This window comes from Hakea prostrata, chromosome 4 (genome assembly GCF_041222555.1).
Source record: "Hakea prostrata isolate BN-2017 chromosome 4, UWA_Hpros_2, whole genome shotgun sequence".
Lineage (NCBI taxonomy): Eukaryota > Viridiplantae > Streptophyta > Magnoliopsida > Proteales > Proteaceae > Hakea > Hakea prostrata.
The window spans coordinates 1,992,715-2,018,931 of NC_142603.1; the positions used below are offsets into that span (position 1 = coordinate 1,992,715).

Sequence of the window (26,217 nt, forward strand, 5' to 3'; positions counted from 1 at the left end):
TGTCAAGGTAGTTAAGAGTCACAGGTTTTGTAGTCTACCTTTTCCAGTCATCCGGTTGATCTGGATTTGGTTCCTGGTTTTTGAAACCTAGAAATACTTGGTTCAAGGGATTGGTCTTCCTTCACGCCTGGCAAATGACATGGTCATAAATCTTGCGTGACTTGCTGTGGATGCAACTACTTTGCTGTCAAAGATGATGAAAAGTTAAATATTGGAAAGTAGTCTCTTATTGTTGATTTTTCTTTTCAGTAACATTCAAAATTTAAACCAGTATAGTTTAGATAAAGTGCATTCATAACCAGAAGCCAGGTCATGAGTACATGATTTGATTCATAAGAGCCAAAATCTTCAGGAAAAAGTAAAAAAGAAAGAAATGGAGCTGATTCTTTGTTATTTCCCAGTTCTTATTAGGTGGATGGCGAAGGAAAATGTTTGTTAACAATTATTTACAAGCTTGACATGTCTCAAGCTCAAATCACCTGAGAAATCTACTCAAGCAGTTAAGCACCACGCTTTTGAATGGGAGTATTTCAATTCTAATACAAGAAGTGAAAATAGGGAATAAGAAATAAATAAACTACAGTAAAAATGTGCGGAGAAACAGATGAACATACAGTTACTGATTCACCCTAAAAAAACCCTTTTTTTTTTTTTTGGGTACCATTCCTATTGCTGATTCAAATTGCTTTGTCCTAACTTCCACGTATGGACTTTCTGGAAATCCTGTTGCAAAGTAAGATCCATTCTTTCTTAAAATAATAAAAATAACAAAAAGGATTCATAATTTGAAAAGAAAAAAAAAAAAAAAAGAAAGAAAAAGAAAGAAAAATTTTGATGGAAAACCAGTACGAAACTAGATATTTGGCAAGGAATTTGGGTAATTTTAGACGTTTGGAATCAAGTTTATAAAGATTTTGAAGACATTTGTTTATGATTAACTGCTGGGTATCAAATATAAATTAGCTGGTAGTTTTTAAGACCAAGGCCTTGAAACCTTCTGTTGTCCTTGTTCCATTATTTTCCTCTACCTCACTGATAAACCACAAATTCTTCCATTCAGTATCATCAGATACTTCCACAACTTCATCTTCTTTCAGTTTTACAGCAATTGGGTTATCATTCATCTTAGCAATCAGTGTCTATAATCCCTTTAACTCTATTAGGGAGTTTCAAGTGAAGCACGAATTGAAAGAGCCCAGTTCTCAATTTGCCTGTCTTACCTAACAAGCAACCCAAAACATCCCTTCTGAATTCCTTCTAATATTATTAGAAACTAGTTCCAATATTAACAGGAAACACCCATACAAATTTTATCCCCCCCCCCAAAAAAAAAAGACAAAAGCGTAGAACACATTGTACAAGAGAAGAATTTCACAAGTCTACCAGGTTCCCCGTCCAAAGTACATTTGTTACACAAGGGAACAGTTTAGTGGGAAATTGAACGAACTTGCAATCGTTAATGGTTATGGATAGTTTAAGTTTTCTGATGAGCTTTTAGAACTCAAGCTGAAAAACTTGAACTTATCTTTCATGGCTTCACCTTTAGTTCTATACTCCTTGAATATGTACTCTTCCTGCTTGAACTTTGAAGGTACCTTCCCTTCGCAGTAGCACTGACTACACAAACTGAAATGCAGTTTCATCTCCTTGAAACGAGAACCAATAATTGGGTAGCCGCAGAGCGAACAAGAATAGCGACCGTGGCGTGTTCTGTCCCCAGCTTCAAGCTTTAACAGAGTAGACATTGTTCCAAAACCCCAATCTTGATCATCAAACATCTCTAGGAACTCTGAAAAGGAGACTGGTGAAACATCAGCTTCTCCATGAAGTTCCAGTAATTCACTGACCCCATTAGAAGGAATATAGATAGCTCTCAACAATTTGATGTACCTAACTGCATCAGCTTTCCTGATATAGATTCCACCTTCATTCACAGGTCGCCACATGAGTGCATCAAAGACAACCCTCTTGCGCCTTTCAAGAAGGCCACCACAGATGGGAGCAAGAACAGCATAGAACATGCCTAAATCCACTCTGCTAGAGCCAGAACCATCCAATACAAAAAGGATCCTCTCATTGATAGCTTTGACAGCTCCTTGGAATGATTCAGGCTTCAAGAAATTAAGTAATCTTCGGAGAATTTCCTCCAAGGTAGCCTTACGGATTGATTTTTCAGGAAGACCATTAACAGAATAGGACACTGGAACTTCTGATTCATTCATTTCCTTCTTGAGAAGATCAACATCACAACGATTCAACCTGGTGAGCCTCTGGAAAGCCCTGATTTCAAGAGCACTGACCAAGTCCTGCCTCAAAGTGGTCTTCCTACCCACCACCTTAAACTTCGATGGCTCCACCATAATGTACAAGACCTCCCCTTCAGCACTGCCATTACCCTTGAGCTTCTTCCTCTGCAGCTGCTTCAAATGAACAATAGCATCATGTAATTCAACTCTCTTTGTCATCTTGAAAGCTTCTTTTAGTGCTTTCCTGGCTTCTTCAGTTTCATTTGCTCCAATCAAAGCCACAGCCTTGTTAAGCTGAGCCTTCCAATGGTTTGGCCAGATAGCCAGAACCCTGGTATACATCTCTGAAGCTCTCTGATACCTGCCCATATCCATATAAAGCCCACCCAGATTGTACAAAGCATCAACATGCCCAGGCTTCAAGTCTATAGCTTTCTGAAACTCCTGAATTGCCCTCTCATCCTCCCCCATGGCATGCAGAGCAGAACCCAGATCACAGTGTGCATCTGCATAGTCTGGTTTCAAGAAAATAGCCTCTTCTAATGCCTTCTCAGCCGCTCTATACTCTCCCACCCCAAGCAGCCCACTGCCAAGAAGCTTCAAGGCCCTAAAATGGGTGGGACTAAATATTGCAGCTTCTCTGTAATGCTCACAAGCACCTAAAACCATACCTTCGCCCTCAAGGGAGATTCCAAGATTAACATGAATTTGGGGAAGAAGGTTAGACAACTGGTTTCCACCACCCTCAGCAGCCTCAAGAGCCAAAAGGAACTCCTTTTTGGCTTCTGTGTGTCTGCCCAGAACGTACAAACAGTTGCCGGCTCTGAAATGCGGCCTGACATCGGTGGGTTGAAGCTCACAAGCTCGCTTGAAACTCACCAGAGCTTCCTTATACAATTGATGCTCGTTCAAGACCCTACCAATCGCTTTGTGTCCATCGAAAGCTTCTTCTCTGGATCTCGCACCATCTGCCCTGCTTCTCAGAACACCCAATTCCTTCAAGAACACGGTGTAATCATGACTTGACTCGTCCCAGAAGACCTTTTTCTCGAAGAGGTCAGAAGAGGGTCCCAATTCCGTCGACCAGCCGGCGTCGGAGAAGACATCGATGTTTTCCCCCTTTATCTTCCCATCCTTAGCCTGCTTCGATTTGAGCCTCTTCACCAGAATCTCCAGATCATCAATGAGCTTCCATGTATCATCGAAGACGATTCCATGGTTTGGAGACTCAGCCCAAGTAGTAGTTAACTGCTTTTTGTGAGACTCTACCCTCTCGTCGGCGATCGAAGAAGAAGAAGCCTCAGAACCCATGTCAATGGCTTTATCAGAGTCGGAATTGAGCTCGAGACCAAGAGCATCAAAGTCCCGATCGACATCTCCGGCCCCATCATCGTAGGTACGAAGAAGACCCTCGAAGCTTAGACCCTTTTCAGCGTTAATGAACTCACCGTACGTTCGGAAGACCTCATCGAGAATGGCATTGATCTGCTCATCGCTGAACTTAACCCTGGGGTTGACAGCAACGACGAGAGCAGCCATTTCTTCCCTGTTAAGCCCTCCATCCTTGTTCGAGTCGAATTGCTGAAAGATTCTCTTCACTTTCTCAGTTCTGCTTCCCCTGGTAGCCATCTTTCAGCTCTCCAAGCTCCTAAATCTCAACGGTCTAGCCAAAGCAAAAGCACAGGAAACCGGGTAACATTGTTATTTCTTTCTCTAGTGCAAGGGACCCAAAAGCAGCAGAGTAGGAGTTCTATTTGGGTTCTTCCACAGCCACAACCCAAATTCTCCACTCTGTGAATCTAGCTGCTTTAACCTTTTCTTCTTTTGAATTGAATAAGCTTATTGTTTGTTGGGCTTATGATTTTAGGGGTCTGGTTTAGTTGCAAGTGAGAAATCAGAATTAGATGGATCTACTCATGAGGAAGAGCAGTAGATAATAAGTAAAAATAGATAGGAACCTGAACCTGAACCTGGAAGCGTGAGACACAGGTCAAATGCTTGAGAATTTTTTTTTCTTTAATATTTTAATTTCGTAATCTTCATACCGGTAACCATGAATGGCTGGGAGATTGATCATAATCTATTTTTTTACACTTTTTAACAACAAAAATAATAGAGTTTACAAGAAAAATTTATTAAAAAAAAGCAAAATTAAAACTGAGACTCACAGTGCATCCTATTTGGACTTATTGTCTCTACCTATGAGGTTGTCACTATTGTGTTAGAAGCCTAGAAAAACATCCACAACAAGTGAGAGTTTGATAGCAGGTCCAACAATGGGGACAATGGGGCTGGGGTGTTCTAACTCTCTGAGCATATATCAATCATACTTGAAGCAAATCCACCCGGTCATAAAAACCAATGCTTGGTTAGCAGTGGTCCCGTTACCTTTCACTTTCATGTTTGGTCTCTATTGGAATTTGCAACTTTATGTTAAGGGGTGGGGACGATACATACAATAGTGGTTACTTCTTCACCAAAAGGGGCCGATTATTACTCACTAACACTCCTTTTTATGTTCTCCAAAAGACCTATTATCAAAGACCTATTATCCAAAGACCTATTATCCAAAAAAAAAAAAAAAATCTATCTCATGTTGTAACACAAACCATTCTACATATAAATTACATCCATGTTTTATTGGCTCCCAACACTAGTCCGTAGTAAATTTTATGTTTCTTTGATTCTGTTTTTGCATCAATAAAATACTAATACAAGGTCATGCAAGCATGTAGACATCTATTGAATTTGAAAAAAAAAAAAAAAATCAAAATAGGTTAAATATTGACATTTTTATAAAGTCTCGGTTAACCAGTTTACTTGACACCAGACGTGCAGGGTGTACCCCTCACCCCTACCTCCTAATTTTTATTTTAATTGTGCGGCACTGAGTTGGAAATGATATGGATGAATTCTGGTGATAGAGAATGACCATCCGTTTTGATTTACATTTTTTCCCCCACTTTTTGAACTACACCACTAAAATTTCAAAAAAAAAAAAATCTGGATCACCACTTTAAATCTGGATTATTCGTAGCTCAGTGCACATTAACTTAAACCAAATCGCTTTTACAAATCAGTTGTTCTCAACAGCTCTTTTTCTCTGTAAATAGTCACTCAAGGGATTCACATTTCTTTTTTTTCTTTTCTTTCTTGGTAAAAGGGCCGGATTCATGTTTCTACTGGAAAAGGAAAGGGATTCACATGAATCACATTTTCTGATGAAGTCATTAGTAGGGTATAATCAACTTCCAGCTCGAAATCACTTATGAGTCAATCAATCGGATTTTTATTGTCTCCTTTCTTAGCTCATCCATATCAAACCGTTAGCCAAATCAATAAAGTTGGATTGGGTTGGACTGAGTTCAGGTGAGATGAAGATTGGGCTGGAGTTTTTAAGAAACTAGCTTAGCCCATGACATTATCTCTGGTGTTAAATATATATATGTATTTCTCTTTTTTTCCGGTTGGATAGTTTTCGGCAAGGATCAATATAGCAGTAGTTATTTTTTAGGGGAGGGGGTGTGGTTTTTTTCCGACAAGGTATAGGAAGAAGATAAATCACCCACCTAACAGTTTGGTATAGGATGAGATACAATGGTAGTTTAGTAAATTGATATTACGAGAATATTTTGGATCATCTCATTTTGAGACTCAATTGAGACATTTAACTATGTAATGTTGCCCTAACTTAATATTGTTTTAGGTCACATGTAACATAATTCATTTTAGGGAGGCAACAAGAGTCTTGCCCTAACTTAAGTGAGTTATACTAAAAAAACTGTCTTTTTTTTTTAAACTAAGGTTAACTTACACTTTCAGAGTTTTTTTTTGTTTCTTTTGGTGGATAAACAGATCTTCATTGAGGAGATTGGGAACTCATGGTGTTATGAAAACCAAACAGTACATGGCCAAAAGTTCTTTAGCCAAAGCACAACAACAACATAATTGATAGCTCTAGGAACAAAAGAAAAGTGACAAACCAAAATGGGGTTTGGGGTCACTCGATCCCTTGTTTCTAAATTTCCAGATATACCTGCACAAGTAACCCCCAAGATTCTAGGGTTACTAAATTTTACATTACATCCAAAATGTATCATTACTAACTGTAATATGTTTCTTTTCAACCATGAACACTTCCTTCTGTACCTTTGCAATCAGATGAACCTTTTTCTTTTTAAGACATAGAAAAGATGATCATCCATTGTAGTTTGATCGGTTGGTCCTCTTCATTAAGGAGGATGGGCAATTGGCAGCAATTTTTTGCCTTTAAGTTGCCAAGTAAAGTGAATTAAAAAAAAAAGGATTAAGCAATACAAGAAACTCTCAAACTCCTAATTCTCAACCACTCATCACTCCAATGAATGTGGGAGACTCTCAACCATCCACCATCCAATAAATAGGGGAGAGTCTCAACCACACCCGCTTTTCCCTCATCTATAAATAGGGTCGGGGTGTTTTGCTTGTAACATACAACACAAGAAGTGAGAAACACTTACAACAACAGGTGCGAAATAGGTAGAGAAATGACGGTATTCAAAGCTTTAAGTGAACTCTTCAGTGTTGGAGTAGTGGAATATGTTATAATCTCTTCATCTTCATCAGGTTGAGGATGTGAGTTGAAAGAAGGTGTATGGTATTAAGTTTTGGATACAGGTTGCATTGGCTATAATCCAAACTTTGTACAAGTTACTTGTTTCCATTCTTATAGTGAAGAAGTCCATTATCCCGTGGATGTAGGCTAAGCCAAATCACGTAAATTGACGTAGTAGGTTCTATTCATGAGTATCTTTTGTACTTCTTTTTTTTTCATCAATTTTTCTCACAAGTGAGAAAAATGAACCAGCTATAGATAAATTTCCCAATAAGATCTCCCATTAAATTTGATCTCATTTCTTCACTTGGCTGCTGTTATTACCATTTTACCAAGCCTTGAACCTTTGGTCTCAAGGTTGAGAACGATGAGACAAACCATGAGATACCAAGAAGATTGGTTTCACTTGGCTTTAATGCCCCCATAAACTTATCTTATCCTTTCCCTTTCACTCTTCTTGTTCATTCTCTTTGCTTTTAGCATGGTTCTGATCTTAGATAAATTTGATGGAAATGCTAATGATACGGTTTCGTAAAGAATTCTAGAAAGGAAAATTCAGATACTAGTTGCTGAAACTTATTTTTCACTCAGAAGAAGTGAAACACGTTACATCATATTTGGTTGCTTGATAGAAAGCTTTTTTTAATGCATGAATTTTTCTGCAAATAAGATTTTAAACCAAAATTGATGTTCCACGTTAATCTTTGCTCAAAAACCTTTATAGATCTCACCCTATCAATCTTATTTATAGATGTGAGCTATTTGTCAGTTGGGAAGTTCCATCAAATTTGAGGTATTTGCATTTTCATTGGTCAGTCCATCATCGCACACAATTGTGTTCCAGATGAGAGCTTTTCTTTGTTTGTTTCTCCTCGGGTTTAGATATTGGAAATTTTTTTAAGGGCATGTTTGATTACATGAATCTAGAGATTTCAAATCTCTATATTCATGAATGCGAAATTTATACCTGTTTGGTTGTGAAAATCCCTGGATTGTAGATTTATGGGTATGAGGTGAAATCCAGAGATTTCATTTCTACTATAAAAATAATAAACATTTTTGTGTTCACAAAAATTACAGATGAATCCACAGATTTCGTCCACATGTTCAATTAACCAAACAGTTAAATTTATGAATTATAACTCCATAAATTTGAAATTTCTAGATATTTTCATATAATCAAACAGGCCCTGAAACTGTAGACATATGAAAATTGAAAGTACTATCCATAAATTGATATGGAAAACACGAATAAGGTAAATTCTTAGTTTGAATGAGCAGAAAAAGAAAACATTTTGTTCAAGCAAATGGAATGTTCTCTCGGGCTACATGTATAAATCATGTATGGAATGTTTCTCGGGCTACAATTTCCAATTGAAGTAGCTGCTGAATTTTAAAAACTTTCAGCACGAAATTTTGTTGGAAGAATAGAAAGACATACTAGAATTTCTTTCTCAAAAATCACCTTTAATTGCAAGACAAGATCTTTACATTAGAATTTGAAATAACTACTTTCACAATCTGGCAGACAGTGTAACTACCAAGTACCAACTATAGTAGAGCAGTAATAGGGCAACTAAGCTTGCTAACGATGTAACTATTTTGAAGGTTTCCAATCCAGTTTTCGTTTTACAAATAAAAAAATCACAAAGCCAAAAAGAAACAAACAAAGGAGAGCAGAAATCATTACACTGTCGAAGAGGGAAAAAATAAAATCTTCCTTGTTTAAACCGCTTATGACATCATTGTTTGCTGCTTTGTGCTCGGCCCTGCATTATTTGTGAAAATCAAAACAATGTCAAGTGAATAATAGATACGGAAAAGTGAAAAAAAGAAGTCCTGCATTACTGTGAAAATCATTTTCCAGACATGTTTCAACAAAACAGACCTCATTTCACCATGCAGCTTCTCTATATCCTTTCGCCGTTCATCGCGCATCTTCTCTGTATCATTTTGCCATTCATTGCGGATCTTCTCTATATCAAACCGTATTTTTTCAATCTCATGTTGAAAGTTAAATAATTGTTGCTCCTACATTAAGATTTAAGAGTACCGATTAATTGATATTTCAAAATACCAAACATTGAAGGGCCAATATTTTTGGGAATTGAAGAAAATACTGATTGAACCCAAGCTACTCATATCATATTATACAAGTATCATAATGCGCACTTCTGAAAATCACTTTGCATCATGGGAAAGTCCCATTCTTGCCTAAACTTTTGAGTTTAACAGTAAACATTGCTTTGCAGACAAAATTAAATAGACAATATGATTCAAAATGTTGGACCATGCAGAATAATCAAAAGACAATGGTTCATATCAGATTACACACAGCGAATAGTTTATATCTTTAACATAACTGCCAGTTTCAACCAGGTCGGTTGGGATTATCTAATCTATCTTTTGATTTGGCAAGACCAAATCATTTAGGCTCCCAAAACCCAACTTTCATTTGTAGAATTATTTTGAGTAAACTACTCATCCCTCCCTTGACCTTTATACCAATTACGTGAACTACCTGTATGTTCCTGAGAATAACTAACGTACCGCCTAGAACGAACACTGATTGCAAAAGAAAGGTTGTGATTAATATGCCCTTATATATATAACTGTGGAAATAAACCCACCATAGAAAAGAATGATTCGACCTAGCTACCACCAATTATTCTGACTCCAAACGATATTGTGTTTTTCTAAAACTGGGGTCTCTCAAATTTTTGGAAGCTGATCGAACTGGTTTGCAAGCAACGTGGGCTAGATCATGCACAACTTGTCCATTGCCAAGTTCAAGAGATCTGGTGCTGTGGATCAAAGGTTCTTGATCTCCCTAGACCAAATAAACCCAGATCGAGTTGATCTCTCCCCTTAAAACCTTCTATTTTGGATAATTTGAGTAAATCAGGAAAGGCCAATTTTACACGATGCCCTGTCAGAATGGTTCATACGGTTTGTCGATCACAACTTAGGAATCTAGGGATCCATCTCTGTGACTAATCTAAAGGGTAACAATCTTTACACATGAATGGACTAATCAACAAAATTTACTTTATCACCAAAAGAAAACTTCAGAAGTCAGTTTTATTTTTATTTCCATTTCCCCAGTTCAGCAATCCTTTTTCTGTATTCTAGTACACCTAGTATTATATTTAATAAAGTCACAAGTCTTGAATGAGTTTTGACTGACTATCAATACTTACTTCTATGCCCTTCCTAGTTCCAACTATCATTTATAATCTCACGCTTACAGCACAGTACTCACTAAACGGTGATGTAATTCATCTAAATGTGCATATAAAACCAATCATCTTAACAGTGTTTCTAGTGATGTAGCCTCAACAGGGTTAGCGCCAAGAAACCAAACAAGATAGGTGAAAAGCAGTCAGATTAGGGTTTGCAGAAACCTGCGGCTTAGGAATTCTAGGCTGTTTAAGGGTTTTAGGAATTTAGGGTTTCTAGAGGGAGGGTTGTGCTACCATTGTAATAGTTTATCAACATTATAACCAACTAGAATAACTTTAATTACTTCAATCTCAAGAAAATAAGTCCAACCAATGTTCTATATCAAATTAGGAATTGCACATCTGGTCATCCAGTTGACGCATTTCTTCATCTGTTAAGACCTAGAAAAATAAAAAATTGAGCACAATTCTGGGCTGTACTTGACGCTTACCCAAATATAAAATATCAAAATAACCACAGTTGAGAAAGACAATTAGACCTTTGACACGAAAAAAAAAAAAGACAATTAAACTTCATACTGGATAGCGAAGACCCTACCTCAAGATAAGCTTTCAAGTATTCTGATGCACCGGCATTCCCGCTTTTTCCAAGTTTATCGTGATAGTCTTTGTTGGCCCTACCAGCAATGTTCGTTGACCCTAACAAGTAAACAGATAAAATAAAATAAACATTCAAAACATAAGAGATGAATCAAACACATCTTCTTGCGAAGAAGTGGAAATTTATTCTATCAAACTTGATAAAGTCGTTTGAGGATTTTGTTTCGATCTCATCTCAAATCTTCTTCTCACTAGGAAACTCTAGAATTAGGGAAGTCACTCTCTCTGAAGCATTTACAACGGAATTGGGCAGTGCCAGCGATTCTCTTCCATACCATCTTTTTCGTGTCCATTCAGCGGCCCCCGATTCTTTAATTCTTTAATTTCGAGTCCATTAGTTTTTCTTTCGAAAAAAAAAAAAGAATGAAAGAAACAAATCTAACATAAACAAAACAAAGATACCAATTTCAGTACTCGTCGCATGAAACAATGTCTTCAAGTAATGAGAAACTCCACACCACACTCCGTCTCTTTGATTACCTGATATCAACAGAACCAATCAATTGCAGGCACTGAAATAGACTCCATTTACCAAATCGAAGTTCAATTTGGAACATTTAAACTCAATCGAACATAACTATAAACAGATACCATTCTCTGAGTTCCCCAAAAATCGAGACGAATTGCAGATTCCTAAACCAAATTCCCGAGAGTTCCCTTGGCGCAAAGAGTACTTGTTTAACTGCCAGCGGGAAAAACTTGGAAAAATCAATGAATGGAGATAAAAAAGGATTAAAGAAGGAAAAGAAACGAAGAAAAGAAAGGTCAACCTACCATGATTGAAGAATCATCGTCTATGTTCGAGACAACAGACCTAAGAGCGAACCAACAAGCAAGTCTAGCACCATTAGAGCGCAACATTGGATTGGAAGGAATTGCGTTCAAATGGGAAACAATGATTCAGGAATCCTTTACGTTGGTTAACCTTCAACTGTAAAACCCTAATTTAAACAAAATTGAGGCGAGCAGAAGTTTCCCCAGTTCCCTCCCGCCACACCCGCTTTAAATTGAAACCCGTTCTGCTTGGACTCCCCAAGAAATCAGAATCAATGAGAAGTCAGAGTTTTATCCCTCTTAAAAGTCTTCTTTTTTTGTTTTTTTTTGGTAAGTCTCTCTTAAAAATCTTGAGGGAAAATTTTCAATATGGTTAGATTTAAAAAAAAATGATTCAGTAAATTTTTTTGAATATTTTGTTATTCAAATTGATTTTATTTTTTAAAATAATTATTAAATCTCACATTTTATGATATTTTTTTAGTCCAGTTAATATTTGCTTGTAAATCTCAACGATTGGCTACTTATTTTTTAAGAATCGAATTATATAAAAATAAAATTTTTTGATAGACAAACTAAATTTATTTGAAAAGATAAAAAATATTAATTAAATTTATATATAAAGATTTGAAGGTAATTTAGGCAATTCATAAGAGAATATTAAATGGATTTAAACGGAAAAAACTATCACAAGATTTAAGATTTATTCATTATTTTCAAAATATAATTCATTTGAGTTAAAAAAATTAATATTTTATTGAGCATATCTTTATAAAATATGATATAGAAACAACATTCCCCGATGAAAGTATAGCGTGAAGAGGAGCGAAAGAAGTGTAACAGGACTCAAGTTCTCCCCGAATTAAATTTGAGTTGAAATTACACCTGATGTTGCAAGCAATTACACATTTATTCTTGAAACTTTGGAAATTACAAAGATATTCTATTTTTTTTTTGAGTTGGCGAGTTGATATTATGGGGGATATTACTAATATATGTCTCGCCGGATGGGTGTTAACCCAAGACCTCTCCATGAGAGGTTGGGTTGTTAATTGCTCGACTATCCTACCATTGGTAGGTATTCTATTTATTTCGTACACTTAGATGAATATAGATTTATGATTTATGATCGTTGAATTGAGTTGGACTAAGTTTACTAGTTTAGATAAGTATTATGATCGAGTTTTAAGGAAACTAGCCTAGCCCAATGACATAGAGGTTTCTATCGCCCATAGAGTGCCCAGTGAACTCTGGTTGTGACATGAAGTTTTTTTTTTCTTAACTTTTGCATTGGCATAGTCCACATGTTACAACCACAGAACTCATAACTTTACTTCTGGTGTTATTATTTCTTTTTCCTCCTCTTCACCTTTTTTTTTTTATTTAAGAAATTAGACAAAATAGATGCCATTCAACTTCAATATCTTTGTAAAAAAAAAAAAAAAAGGTTAAACAAAGTCTTTCTTAATTTCTTAATTTATATATATTTTTTTATTTTGAAAAAGTGATAGCTGAACGTCCATGATTAGTTGGACGTTTGAAATTTCACCCATTAATTTTCTTAGATCTAATCTTAAACATTGAATTTTTTTTCTCTCACTTAATTCATAGAAATTTGCTCTATCTTTATTTTCGTTTAAATTTGTATTTTCTCTCACAATTTCTCAAATAATCTCTCCCTTAACTCTCTCTTCTTTCTCCTCATTTGAGTGTTTTGTCTCTCTGTCTTCATTCTTTCTTCTTCTTCTATATCTTGTTCCTCACTTACTTCACATATTAAGATTTCTCCATCTTTATTGTATCATTCTTAGTCTCTGATTCTATCTCTTTGATCAATCTTTTTTTTTATTTGTTCTAGATCTCTTTGAAAGTGAAAGACAGGAATACTGATCTTTCATGACTTTCCTAATTCATAGATAAATAAAGTTTAAACATATTTTAGGAAAAAAGAATACTGGGAAAAGATAAACTCGTTTTACAAAATGCAAAGGAGTGAGAATCTTATGGGAGCATTAATAGAGTTAAACATTACTAGTTACAACCCCACCCCCACCCCCCCCCCCCCCCAAAAAAAATAAAAGAATTCAACGGTTGAGATTTTCATAAAAATACAGCTTACTAATTCTCACGGCCATGCAGCTAACTTTTTTCCTTTTCTTTTGTGTAGAATTTCCTCAATTCTTACCTGACTCTATTAATGCTAAATGCTAATGCTCTATTCTTTGGACAGTCACAACTTAATTCGGCACCTTTGATCATCTTGATCGTTGGATGAGGATATCTGATCTCTCTATTCTCATTTGAGTTGTAAATCCAGACAACAGTCTACTCATCATCCTTGATGACTGATTGAGGAATCGAAATTGGAATGGGTTCCCGCTGTTCTGATTTCTGATTCTTCCCAGTTCAAAAATAAGCCCGTTGGCCGTTTTCAGTGCCATGCCTTTGTGTTGAGTGATGTGGCAGTCTCCTACAGCTATAAATATCAGTGATTAATTGTTGAGAAAAAACAAAACTGGATTTTTTTTTCTTGTTCTTCAGAATTCTGGGTCAGTCACGAAATGCCAATCACTTCTTATCATGCCAGCCCTTCAAAGTTCACTCTCACTCTTCGGCTCTTCCTAAAGCATGCCAAGCAAGCAGGTTAATCAACCCATGTGGCAAGAGGTAATTGGTGCCTGGTGGTAAGATAACAGCCTCAAATGGTACATCTCTGGCTTGCATAGATAAGAGGAGGAGGAGGTGGTGAAGGTGAAGAGACTCGAGAAAGGCCCAGAAAGACAATAAAGAGCAGATCAAAGAAGTGAGTTTCTGCCAAAGCATCAAAGAAGAGTTCAACAATGGCGTCTGCATCAATCATCAAGTCGTCTCCGGTGCTGGGCAAATCCGAATGGGTGAAGGGTCAGAGCCTTCGCACACCGTCGGCCTCAGTGGTTCAGTGCCACCCCATTAACCCATCTGGGCTCACCATCCGAGCGGGCTCATACGCAGACGAGCTTGTCAAGACCGCCGTAAGTATCATGCCTTCAACACTCTTATCATCACATTGTGATCTTACCATGACAGCTTATGTGATTGTTTATATTTCATCTTAGAAAATTGTCTCCATTGTTGTGTATTCTATTTACAGAATCTCCTTGTGTATATATCGTGCGATGGTTGTGATAAATGAATAAGTTGAAGAGCTATGTGCCTTTGTTTGAGATGTGATTTGTGGTGTGGTGCAGAAAACGATTGCGACTCCAGGGCGTGGAATCTTAGCCATGGACGAATCCAACGCAACATGTGGGAAGCGATTGGCGTCGATTGGGCTAGAGAACACAGAGAGTAACCGCCAGGCCTACAGAACACTACTGGTTTCTGCTCCAGGGCTGGGCAACTACATCTCTGGTGCTATCCTCTTCGAGGAGACTCTGTACCAGTCCACAGTCGATGGCAAGAAGATAGTTGATGTGTTGGTTGAGCAGAACATTGTCCCTGGTATAAAGGTTGACAAGGTAAGTGGAATCGACTCCTATGTAATTGAATCACCCAATTTCATTTCTCAATTGGGTATTCTAATCTACTGAGAATGCATTTAGGGTCTCGTACCCTTGGCTGGTTCGAACGACGAGTCATGGTGTCAAGGTCTTGATGGTCTTGCCTCTCGCACTGCTGCCTACTACGAACAGGGAGCTCGTTTCGCCAAATGGTAAGCTCTGTTCGCTTGTGACTACAGAATTGAAGTATGAATACGAAGTCATCGAATGGATCTCCTCGGAATTTGATTGTTCCTGAAACAATTCTCTGGACAGGCGTACAGTGGTGAGCATTCCCAACGGTCCGTCTGCACTAGCAGTGAAAGAAGCAGCCTGGGGACTTGCTCGCTATGCTGCCATCGCTCAAGTCTGTGTGCTTCGGTTTGGAATTAATTTAGTAACTCTGAAAGTTGAGAAAGGATTGTCTGAAATGTGTTGTTGACTGACGATGCAGGACAATGGGTTGGTCCCGATTGTGGAACCAGAGATCCTGCTAGATGGTGAACATGGAATCGACCGGACCTTTGAGGTCGCCCAGAAAGTTTGGGCGGAGGTTTTCTTCTACCTTGCAGAGAACAGGACATTGTTTGAAGGAATCCTCCTCAAGCCCAGCATGGTTACTCCTGGGGCTGAGTGCAAGGAGAAGGCCACGCCAGAGCAAGTCGCGGATTACACCCTCAAGCTCCTCCACCGAAGAATCCCCCCATCTGTCCCAGGAATCATGGTAAGTCCTTCTCTAATCACTTCTAGTTTCATATTCCCAATAATTCAGGCTTCAATTACTGAAACATGAAGTTATACCTTGTGAATTTGCAGTTCTTGTCCGGTGGGCAATCGGAAGTTGAAGCAACCCTGAACCTGAACGCCATGAACCAAGCTCCTAACCCATGGCACGTGTCTTTCTCGTACGCCAGAGCCCTCCAGAACACTTGCCTCAAGACATGGGGAGGAAGACCAGAGAATGTGAAGGCAGCCCAGGAGGTTCTCCTCATCCGGGCCAAGGCCAACTCTCTTGCTCAGCTCGGCAAATACACCGGTGAGGGAGAGTCTGAGGAGTCCAAGAAAGGAATGTTTGTCAAGGGCTATGTCTACTAAGCTGTTTCAGGCTGATTATCTATAGATGTAGACGATAAACCAATGAAAGAGGCTGCTCTCTCTCCACACACACTTTCTCGCTTTATGTCCTGTACTCACTGTGTAATTCAAGCTCGTAGTAGCCATGGCGACTTCTTGTTTTGTTTACTACAGTAATTTACTTAGCGATGATAAACTTGTTGCCGGTAGGATTTGCCTACTTTTTCGTGGTGGAGCAGAAAATGTTTTACATTGGCATTAGTTTGTCAGAAGCATACATCATCAAGCATCCATACAATAGAATGATTCTCATTTGGCATGTAACTGCAAAAAAAAATTGAAGTTGATCTTTCGACCCATCAGGTAACACCCTATTTTCCTTTCACATTATTACTCAGAACCAATCTCACTATTTAGTGACTCAACATTTAAGGGCTTCTTTCAATAGACCCATCTCCCTGCAGATGCTCTCAGAATGCACTTCTATGAATCTCTTTATATATTGCGCCAGTGATGATCCCAAATATTGCAGCTTCTTAGGCAAGAACAGTTCAAAGCCACTCCATTTCACAATTTGGTCGTCAATGTAGTCTGGACAACCTGATCTCTCAGCTCTCACAGCAATAAGTATTCTCAGGAAGACATGTATATCAGTCAGTTTGCGGCAATACATGTGCAACAAAAGTACATAAGATTGAAGCATTTCTATAGACATGTAACCAACCTCTTCTTTCCACACAAACAAGCAGGCACACGTTGAAAGGGCATGTTCACAGGATTCCATTTTAACTATAGATGGGGCGTTTCCCTACCCTGTCTGCCAATTGAAGTTGGCCAGGCATAAAGCCGAAGGCACACATAGCTGAAGGCCAACATGGGTAATAATACGAAGCACATAGGTAGTTCACCCACGTGTGTGTCTTCTTCCTCTAGTTTAGTTCTTTAATTTCAAACTAGATGGGGCCATCAGCTTTCAGTGCTAGGTTAAAGCCACAATTAATTTGACATCACAAGGTATCCCATGTAACTTGGAAGTTCAAGAATGTTAAATGAAAAGCATATATACACAAGTACAGACAAATAAGCACCTCATATATTATCATGGATCAACAACACAATACAGTTCATTCTCCATACTATTTTATGGAAAGTCACTGATGTTACATCAAAAGACACCAAAGATTACAACAAAAAAAAATGTCTAACATTTTCCCCAGACCTCAGGGATTGTATAACATGGGCTAAGCCATCCTTCCAACAATTAATTCGGAGCAATTTTCACTTGTGGCAACCTCTGTTCTCCAAACCCTAAAAATTCATAGAGTTCATCTGTAATCAAAGATATGGGTACAAACACAGGAATAAGGAAATTCCATCAGAAAAAAGGGTAGAGAAAATACCTTCATCACTTTTCAAGCTCTCTCTTGAAAGATCCCACAGGAACCATGCTTGCTTCATTATTACCATCACCTAGAACATCGATTCCATGCACCTATATTTACAAGAAAGCATAATATTTATTGAATATATATAATCAGTATATCACTAAACTACAGGCACCCTAAATTTATATACACACACAAAATGGTTTAATCTGTTTCTGTTCTTTTTTTTTTTTAACCAGAAAAAAAGAGAGGATCTAAATTAGACAAACTATTAAGCCAGTCAAGGAGTCAGGCAGAGCTATAGACCTTTCAGCCAACTCTCCAATAGGCTCACTTATCTATCCAGTACGGTCTGAATACTTACCCAAACTTGAATAGGTCTATACAAGGGCCTACATTTTCCAAACTATCAGATATGAGCTAGTGCCAAGTAGAACAAACTGACCAACTTTAAGCCCATCATAGGTCCCTGGTAGCATGATCCTATGATTGGGGGGAAAAATTTGCCTGGTTGCTTCTAGCCTTGCCAAAAGCTCAACTTGTTGACATCCTCCATCATAATTACATCAAAACACATTCATACCGAATTATTAGGATCTTCCTCATGTACCCGATTGGGGCAAGAATTTAGATCAATCATTTTGGTATCCATCATCTTCTCTTGGCTGTCAATGTTAGCATTTAGCACCGGAACAGGAGAGACCATGTGATTTTGTATGTTTTCTGTCATGATCAGTTTAGGCGTCTGGTTTTGTTCCCTCCCAATCTCCCCCTGATCCATAGGTTGCATTGGCTTGTCCTCGAATTGGCCAGGTTTATCTCCTGGAAACTGAAAATTTGAAGATAAAATTCTGTCAGGGCCTTTACATAGTGCAATGCCCTAAACCATGGTAAAAGGTAAACTCACAAACCTCAACTCTCTGTCTCAAGACAAGATATCTTCCATGGGTTCTTTTGCCTCCAACATGTACAACCAAATCACATTGCTGACAAAGGGAACTTCCGTCTACCTCACAGTAAAAGAATGCTACATCCAGTTTGCAGGAGAGTGACAAGAAAGGAAGGGGTGGGGGTGGGAGAGTGAGTGAGCATACAAAAAGAATAAAATAACTAGACACCCCCATCCCCCCCCACCCCCACAAAAAAAAAAAAGAAAAAAGAAAGAAGAAGATAAATAAATAAAGGAAAAGGAAAAATTCATACCAGGTGCATTTTCACATAAGTCACAACGAGGGACATTACTAGGATCAGCTAGCTTGACCCGAACATGTCGACTAGCAAGTTTGTTACACATGTGAACCTGCACTCCAATAGTCCAATAAAATGAAGAAGTAGACAAAGTGCTATAATATAGTGGATCAAATTCAGACCTGGTTCAAATTGTAAAACAAGAACTGTCCATTGAAAAAAGAAATATAAATACCAAAAGATAATCTTATGACGACAGTTCTAACCTTGATGGAAATGTTAAAATCTATCCACGACGTTGCTCATTATAAAACAGCAACAATATTGGTAATATTTCAAAAATAAAAAGAACATTTGGAAGCCTAAATTTACTTGATTTATCTTCAAGAAAAATTGCCAACTATTCTTTAATGAAGCTACAAATCATTTCTTTCCAACCGCAGTCAAATAATTTTATGAAATAATGCAACCTAAGATCAAGCTTTTGCAACCCAGAAGCAAAGTCCTACAAGAAATATATTAAAATAGAAAAGTTGATCAGCATATATATGGAACAGTAGAATATGCACAAAGGAGCCACGGCAGACACAAAATGGATAGATAAAGGACCCAGAAAGGTTACACATGGACTTTCTTGATGAAGCATGATAAAATCCAAGGGTTTTTCCCTTAGAGAAGAGATGAAGCCACATTAACTGAACTTCTACAACCGAACAGGGTATATACCTTGAGGGAAATGAGACAAACAAAAGCTACAGATGAAATCTCCAAAGCCAATAAGTCCAGAGTGATCTGGATGGAACCATGGGTAACTGTTCAAATACACCACTAACCCAAAAGATCAAGATCCCCACAAACTACTTTCTGAAATTAATTTTCATATCAAGTGCCTGATAAATACACATACTTAACACAACACCCCAAAGACCACCCATTTTTTGCAAATCAGATCATCAGACGTGTACAAAAATTTTCCGGAATAGAAAATAGAGTTCTTTGCTTGTTGGGGTATAATGTCTTATATACTTCTGCATGCATGAGCTGGTTCCGAAGGTATGTTAGCAGGCCTTCGACATGAAGTGATAAACGTCTAAAATGAGTAGAGGAAGTGGAAATTGCCACAGTACATTGGTTTGTTCAGGTGATAGAGGATCCCACATATATTTTAATGGCCAAGTCTTACTTCAAAGTAAGCAAGGGAAGTTGCTCAAACTCTAATTCAAAGTTTTAGAAAATTTCATAAAATGCTGTAAAAAAATACAATATGACATCTTCTGTAATGGTAGCCACTTCCTCTACTCATTTTTAGGGCTTTCGGTACATTACTTGAATAGGGTTTCACTATACATTTATCGTGAGTTTTTCTTTCTCCCCCCCCCCCCCTTTTTCCTCCTCTGTAATCAAACAAAGAGGTTTCAAATCCTTGTGTGCATCATGAGACTGCTTGTAACATCCATTCTTTTCTGCACTTTTATAGGTTCTTGTTCTTTACATTTGTTATTGTAGTAACCTGTTGAAATGCAGCCGGGTACTTTATATCTTCTACCTCTACAGGTATATTCATCTTATCAAACTCTAACATATTGCAGAACGTAAAGGAATTATGCCATCTTAATATTCTGGACTATTCATTACCCAAAAATGGAAGGAAATATTTTTTTCTGGTCTACTGATTTTATTCATTTATCTATTTGCCTTTGGCATGCACCTCTTTCACTGTGCAATTGAAACGTCAGGAAGAAGAAAGAGAAAAGGGGGAGGACAAAAAAAAAACAGAGAAAATGTATTGATAATTGTTTGAGCATAAATAGATTAATGTAACTACAAACAATACATTGGCAAGTAATTGGATCACAGAATGAAGCCTGCATGTTGCAATACTTTGATTATATTATTAGGAGAGCAAATCCCAGTAATATGTCAATCTTAATCCCCATCCCATCCCAAAAGAGATAATCGATTTCAGTCAAATCCCCAGGTTTTCTCTTAGCCTTAAGCCAACCACCCCCACACTATTTGTGCCCCTAAAACCTGAAACTTAAAACAAGCAACACCGGAAGCAGCAGCGAGGAGAGAGAGAGAGAGAGAAAGTAGCAAGACATCAGGGTAGGTGTACCTTCTGGTCACAAGAGCTGCAAAGAGCAGCCTCGTCGGCGGCGCAGAAGAGAATGGCCGCTCCACCCTCGCAAACGTCGCAAAGTGTTCGCATAATTTTGTTCTCTGTCTCATTCCTCCACTCTTCGCTTCAACATCATCGTCAGAATCAACGACTAAAGAAACACAAAGTACTATTACCAACACAACAATCAAGATTGAGTGAACGGATTCAACGGAAGGGAAGATTACATGTTGTTGTTGGTTGGTGACTTACTGGTAAGGTTGGTTACTGGTGTTTTTGGATTAAAAGAAGTATTCGTTCTCTGGTAGTGATCGAAAAGAAAGAAAAAAGAGATGGATTAATGGATAGTGGAGAGAGATGAAAGGAAGAGGCGTGGTTAGCTGCTTACCTTGACCACCAAAAATGAGAAGGGAATGCAGAAGGTTTTCCATTCTGACAGTGCTTTACGTTTTTCCTGATTTCAGTTAAAAGATTAATAGCGAGAGCTGAAAGAGAACAACGGAACTTGCGGTACTCTCTACTCATCAGGGATTACTAACCAACACGAAGTTTTGTCACTGCTCGCTCCTCCGCCACAAGTTCCCAAGGTTTGGGGTCCACTATAATTTTCATATCTCAATTCTCAACCTGCTTCTGGGATAAATAGTTTTTTTTTCTTCTTCTTTTTTTTTCTTCCTTTTTTGGATGAGACAGATAAATAATTACTAATAAATAGTGTCTCTTTTTTTTCTTCCTTTTTCGGGTGATACAGATAAATGTTTCTAATAACCGACTTTTGAGTTAATTTTCAATTCGAATGGTCCAAATTTAAAATGTTGATTGAGATTCTATATATATTTTTGAGGTTTCAGTAGTATAGTTCAAAAGGTGAAAGGAAAATCAAAATGGTTGATCGAGATTCAAGAATTCATTCACACTATTCGCAACTCAATTAATGCACAACACTGAAGCAATTTCTCTTAATTTTGGTTTTGGTTGGAAAAAGTCTTGTTGAGTTAACAGTTGAACTCAGATTTAAGATATGTCAACCTGATCTAGGCCAGGATGGAGCGTGGATGGCTGGATCGCTTTCCAATAAGAGGAGAGGTATGTGCGCTCCATGCCTCACTACATTATGGGAATGAATTTTAATGAATTTTACTCAAGGATTTCACCATTAATATATTTTGTCAATGCTTAAAAGGTAGATCACCCTATTGTGCGATGAAAAAAATACCTTGAGAGCAGATACCTCTGATCCAAACTTCTTGGAATATACCAATCAAAAGAGTTTGAGAACTATTTGCTCCTTAGGTGCTTCTTCTCCATACAAGGGGGTGGGTCCCACTTTTGAATATTAATAAAATAAATATGAATGGGACTTCCGCGGGTTAATTCTGGAAAGGAGTAGAGAGATCTAAGTTTCAACTCAAAGACATTACACGCAGACATTAGCGAAGCTAAATCTACATGTTTTTCTTCATAGAAGATTAAGAGTTCTTAAAATGAGAAGTTCATTAGCTCAACGCTCAGGCTCTCCATCATGACATTCTCCATCAATCCACACCCATCCACCATTTTCTTGCAAGTAGTCGTCTTAGTCTCCTTGAAAGAGGAGGATATAGGAAGCTCTGGTAGAAACGGAGAGGAGAGTGGAAGCAATGGAAGCTTATCACAGTTGCAGATCTCTATCATATATCCATCTGGGTCATGGAAGAACACCTGATCCACCCTTATTCCACCTTCATTCACCACTGCTGTCACGTACTTAATGCCCATCTCTTGCAAACTACCCTTAACCAAGCCAATGTCGGTGCACTAATTGAATATTTTTCACACGCAGAATTTAACAACAGTAAGTAAAAGATCACTTATTTTCAAAATCAAACAAAATTAATTAGTTCATCATATCTAAATAGTTAATTTGCTCTTACCTGGAATGAGATGTGATTGTCCAGAGGATTAATGGGTCTAGAGAGAAACATCATGTCATATTCGTTAGCTGAATTATTTTCAAGCAAATGTATCCCAACTCCATAATTGAACAGCCTTTCACAAAATCATAAAAATCAAGAAACAAGAACAGTAATTAGCTTCTTTCTCATAGAGTAGCAATTAGGATTCAAGGATGGGATGAAAATTTTAAAAGAGGAATGGGGATAGACCCACAAATAGACAACACAGAATTTGAACTTAGGAACTAACCAGGCACCATTAAAACTGAAAGACGAAGGTCGTTTGATGATAACAAAGCCCAAGACCTGTTCGTAAAATGCAGCAGAAGTTGGCACAGATCTGCATAACAGGGATATATGATTCAATGAAAGGAGGGGCAGTGGTGAATAGCTGGTTATCTCCTCAATTTCCATCTATAAAATCTCACTCTATATCCTTCTCCTCTGCAACTCCAAATCTTTTTTTGCTCTCTGCTTATCATAAACCTTCGCCGTCTTTGACCCTTTTTATAAACCTAAATTTTCACCTACCCTCTATTTTAACCTGCGATAAAGGACACAACTCGAGCTTACCTGTTGAGATGTTTGTTTAGATCGGTTAACTTCAGTCCACGAATGTCAAATTTTGTCAATTAAAGAGACTGAATTAGTTGTCCTGCCATGGACAAAAATCCAAAACTTGAGAAGCTTCCCTGATGCTTCCTACTTGTTGAAACACTACAAGATCGGATATCAGGTTTTGAAACTATATCTATATTCACCAAGTATCATGAATAGATGCGTCTGCGATTCAGAAACAGGAATGGCAAAACGTCAAAAATTGAAAGAGAAACTCTAGAAATCAAGCACTCTCTTTTTCTGTATTGCATAAAAAAGACAAATCATTTAAAGTAAGCTATGGATGATAATCTCTAAAGAGCAACGCCAATCTTGTGAAACTGCATCAGGGAAACGCGGAGGTGCGCGCGAGTGTGCGCAAGTGCTGGCAAACGATGAAATCGAAAGGGCGATAAGAAAAAAGGGCAAAACAAGCGCCGTTGCCGGGGATCGAACCCGGGTCACCCGCGTGACAGGCGGGAATACTTACCACTATACTACAACGACTTAGATGTCATAGTTCTCATCTATTATACTCTTAAAAAAGTTATCTTTTCAGGCCAAGAATTGGGATCTAAATAGGAAAACATATACAAATACAGAGCAGAACTACATTGGATTTTTTTCTTCTACCGATCTTAGTTCCTAATATTAAAAATAATTTTAAAGATAAAACAAAGAGGAGATACATCATACGTGTCATTCTTATTTTTTATCTATCGATTATAATATTTTATGAGAAAACAAATTAACTTCAAATTGTCAATGCAATATTGGTAGAGTTGTAAAATCCAAAAGAACAATAAAGATGATATGTCTCTTAAAATTATCTGATCGATAAGATATTCATTAAAAATCAGGGGCGGACCCACTAAGGGGCTGGGGCCATGCCCCCGGATTTTTAATTTTTTTTTATTTGCTTAACTTTTTCATTTTTTATATTAATTTTCTTCATTTTTTTCAGCTTTTTTCTCTTTTCACATGTGAAATATCACTATTTTGCCCTCAAATTTAAAAACAAAATTTAAAGGTAAAATAATGGGTATAAATGTCATTCCTATTTAAAAAATAAATTCCTCAATTCCTATTTATTCTCCCCTCTTATCTCTCTCATCTTTTTTTCTTATTTATTCTCCTTCTATAAACTTGGGTTAAGGGAAATTTTTGAAAAAAAATTATTATTAAATATTCAAAATGCCATTTCTAATGGAAACTAACTCTTAAATTCCGATTAATTTTCCTCTCTCTTCTCTCTCACATCTTTTCTTCCTATATATTTTCCTTCTATAAACATGAGTTAAAGAAAATTTTTGAAAAAAATATATTATTAAATATTTAAAATGTAATTTATAATGGAAATTAACTCCTCAATTCCTATTTATTCTTTCATATCTCATCTTTTCTTTTTATTTATTATCTTTGGTTTTTTTCTTTTTATTTATTTTATTAATGCGGATTAAGAAAAATTTGGAAAAAATTCTTCTGCACAATTAGAATTAGGTTCTCTTTCTCTTTTTCAATTTATTTATTTTTTCTATTTTACTTATTTTTTATGTTATTCTTTATTTTATTTTTTATTCTTTGTTTTTGTATTTATTTTGCAATTTTTATTATTTGATTTTATATGTACATAAAATGTCTATATTGTAATTTGTAAGGCAACTAACTACCATCTGATTGCATCTTTTATCTAAATTTTTTTTTGTTTGCAATTTTTTAGGGTTAAAGTCACGTGTATTTTTTTTAACTGATGCTTTAATTTACTTATATCTTGTTGAAAAAAAATCTCATTATTAATAATTTATCTATTTTTGTCAAATATATGTGGGCCCCACAAAATATATGTAGACGTATTTCTTAATATAATAAAATAATTTATAGGTGGGACCCTAATGGGTATTATAATGGGCCACACAATATGTGTGACAAAAAAGCATTGGTGCTTCCTCAATCTGAACTTTTATTATTTGGCCCTCCCTCACTATTGAATTTTGGTTCCGCCCCTGATACGAATCTATTCTTATTTTATTTTAATTTTTCATGGTTGTTAATGTTCAACCTGATACTTAGCTAGAAAGACTCGGTCAATATCGAGTTTGGCAATTTGGCCTATGTCCATTCTTTGACAATAATACCTACAACTGGCCTCTTTTGTAGCTTGCAGGAGGATTGAAGCTCAATTAATGGACACACGTATCACTTTCCACAAGTGGTCTCCACCACCAGCCTCTTTCCTCATGATTAACTTAACTGTGATGGTTCGCTTTGCAACAACCCGGGTGAGGCATGATGGGCCAACGGTTTTTGCCATAGTTGGAGACTTGGAGCTTTCCCTCTGTGACACCATTTAAGGTTAAAGCATCTGAAATCAACAATAAAATGCCGGCAAAGCACAAAAAAATAAAAAAAAATAAAAAAATATATATATATATATAAAAATAAAAATATATATATATATATATAAAAAAATACATAGACATATATAATTTGATGACCAAATAATCTTCTTCTGAAAAAAATTTATGTTTATCATTGTAGATTGAAAAACCACATGTTTTATGACCAAATAAAGCCAAAATTGAGCCTCATTGTATACGCAAGCTAGTCATGATTTTTTTTAACAAAAACAGTTCAGTTACTAATTAAATTGAATAAAATAATAAATCTATATTTTAAGAAAAGTAAAAAATATCAGCTCTTTTACTTCCATCAATTTTTCAATGGTGTAAATACAAATTATACGGTTATACCAAAAAAAAAAAAAATACAAATTATACGGATATGTGTTTATTTATATTGAAAAAAACTATTCTCTAGAAAAATATATAAAATTTCTCATTTTGATCAAACTTTACAAGACCGAGTCATTTGGTTTTTGGAAGAATCTAATGTCACAACATGGTTGCTAACAATATTTATCATTATGTAAACCAAACTATCGAAGTT

General features: G+C 36.8%; 4 protein-coding genes, 1 non-coding gene and 1 pseudogene across 9 annotated transcripts; 1 reads left to right on the forward strand and 5 right to left on the reverse strand.

Annotated features, from left to right (window-relative positions):
• Positions 1–947: 947 nt before the first annotated feature.
• LOC149017003 (putative TPR repeat-containing protein At1g05150 pseudogene) lies at positions 948–4,293 on the reverse strand (annotated as a pseudogene).
• Positions 4,294–8,331: 4,038 nt separating this feature from the next.
• On the reverse strand, positions 8,332–11,628 carry LOC149017004 (uncharacterized). The gene is made up of 6 exons (XM_089151017.1): positions 11,457–11,628; positions 11,274–11,364; positions 11,085–11,162; positions 10,621–10,721; positions 8,729–8,871; positions 8,332–8,609 (listed from the first exon to the last, which is right to left on the reverse strand). The coding sequence occupies exons 1-6, from the start codon at positions 11,541–11,543 to the stop codon at positions 8,438–8,440; spliced, it is 672 nt and encodes a 223-aa protein (XP_089007143.1). The 5' UTR covers positions 11,544–11,628; the 3' UTR covers positions 8,332–8,437.
• Positions 11,629–14,144: 2,516 nt separating this feature from the next.
• On the forward strand, positions 14,145–16,133 carry LOC149017005 (fructose-bisphosphate aldolase 1, chloroplastic-like). The gene is made up of 6 exons (XM_089151307.1): positions 14,145–14,467; positions 14,684–14,953; positions 15,038–15,147; positions 15,251–15,341; positions 15,429–15,698; positions 15,791–16,133. The coding sequence occupies exons 1-6, from the start codon at positions 14,297–14,299 to the stop codon at positions 16,067–16,069; spliced, it is 1,191 nt and encodes a 396-aa protein (XP_089007433.1). The 5' UTR covers positions 14,145–14,296; the 3' UTR covers positions 16,070–16,133.
• A 262-nt stretch (positions 16,134–16,395) lies between these two features.
• Positions 16,396–21,231, reverse strand: LOC149017006 (B-box zinc finger protein 19-like). Of its 5 annotated transcripts, XM_089151309.1 has the most exons (8): positions 21,129–21,231; positions 20,993–21,041; positions 20,738–20,891; positions 18,637–18,733; positions 18,345–18,460; positions 18,017–18,262; positions 17,449–17,540; positions 16,396–17,356 (listed from the first exon to the last, which is right to left on the reverse strand). In XM_089151309.1, exons 3-7 carry the CDS (start codon positions 20,828–20,830, stop codon positions 17,454–17,456), a joined length of 639 nt encoding a protein of 212 aa, XP_089007435.1. In that variant the 5' UTR covers positions 20,831–20,891; positions 20,993–21,041; positions 21,129–21,231; the 3' UTR covers positions 16,396–17,356; positions 17,449–17,453. The 5 variants fall into 5 exon arrangements, 4 of the variants coding, with proteins under 4 accessions (XP_089007435.1, XP_089007437.1, XP_089007434.1 ...); XM_089151311.1 differs by lacking the exon at positions 20,993–21,041; XM_089151308.1 differs by having other exon boundaries at positions 20,993–21,231.
• Positions 21,232–22,200: 969 nt separating this feature from the next.
• On the reverse strand, positions 22,201–23,306 carry LOC149017007 (glyoxylase I 4-like). The gene is made up of 3 exons (XM_089151313.1): positions 22,925–23,306; positions 22,654–22,768; positions 22,201–22,537 (listed from the first exon to the last, which is right to left on the reverse strand). Exons 1-3 carry the CDS (start codon positions 23,086–23,088, stop codon positions 22,220–22,222), a joined length of 597 nt encoding a protein of 198 aa, XP_089007439.1. The 5' UTR covers positions 23,089–23,306; the 3' UTR covers positions 22,201–22,219.
• A 400-nt stretch (positions 23,307–23,706) lies between these two features.
• On the reverse strand, positions 23,707–23,778 carry TRNAD-GUC (transfer RNA aspartic acid (anticodon GUC)). Its single transcript has one exon. It is a non-coding gene; the product is annotated as a tRNA-Asp (tRNA).
• Between the last annotated feature and the right edge of the window lie 2,439 nt (positions 23,779–26,217).

What these genes read in the sequence shown, in the direction of transcription:
- LOC149017004 (XM_089151017.1), bottom strand. Translation starts at nt 11,543, where the DNA reads ATGTTGCGCTCTAATGGTGCTAGACTTGCTTGTTGGTTCGCTCTTAGG. An exon ending in TTTGGGGAACTCAGAGAATG is followed by an intron (nt 11,163 to 11,273) that starts GTATCTGTTTAT and finishes TGTTGATATCAG; the next exon opens with GTAATCAAAGAGACGGAGTG. An exon ending in AAGCTGCATGGTGAAATGAG is followed by an intron (nt 8,610 to 8,728) that starts GTCTGTTTTGTT and finishes CAAATAATGCAG; the next exon opens with GGCCGAGCACAAAGCAGCAA.
- LOC149017005 (XM_089151307.1), top strand. Translation starts at nt 14,297, where the DNA reads ATGGCGTCTGCATCAATCATCAAGTCGTCTCCGGTGCTGGGCAAATCC. An exon ending in CTGGTATAAAGGTTGACAAG is followed by an intron (nt 14,954 to 15,037) that starts GTAAGTGGAATC and finishes GAATGCATTTAG; the next exon opens with GGTCTCGTACCCTTGGCTGG. An exon ending in GCTATGCTGCCATCGCTCAA is followed by an intron (nt 15,342 to 15,428) that starts GTCTGTGTGCTT and finishes CTGACGATGCAG; the next exon opens with GACAATGGGTTGGTCCCGAT.
- LOC149017006 (XM_089151311.1), bottom strand. Translation starts at nt 20,830, where the DNA reads ATGCGAACACTTTGCGACGTTTGCGAGGGTGGAGCGGCCATTCTCTTC. An exon ending in TCTTGAGACAGAGAGTTGAG is followed by an intron (nt 18,263 to 18,344) that starts GTTTGTGAGTTT and finishes TCAAATTTTCAG; the next exon opens with TTTCCAGGAGATAAACCTGG. An exon ending in AGGAAGATCCTAATAATTCG is followed by an intron (nt 17,541 to 18,016) that starts GTATGAATGTGT and finishes TTGTAAATATAG; the next exon opens with GTGCATGGAATCGATGTTCT.
- LOC149017007 (XM_089151313.1), bottom strand. Translation starts at nt 23,088, where the DNA reads ATGGAAATTGAGGAGATAACCAGCTATTCACCACTGCCCCTCCTTTCA. An exon ending in TTCAGTTTTAATGGTGCCTG is followed by an intron (nt 22,769 to 22,924) that starts GTTAGTTCCTAA and finishes ATTTTGTGAAAG; the next exon opens with GCTGTTCAATTATGGAGTTG. An exon ending in ACAATCACATCTCATTCCAG is followed by an intron (nt 22,538 to 22,653) that starts GTAAGAGCAAAT and finishes ATATTCAATTAG; the next exon opens with TGCACCGACATTGGCTTGGT.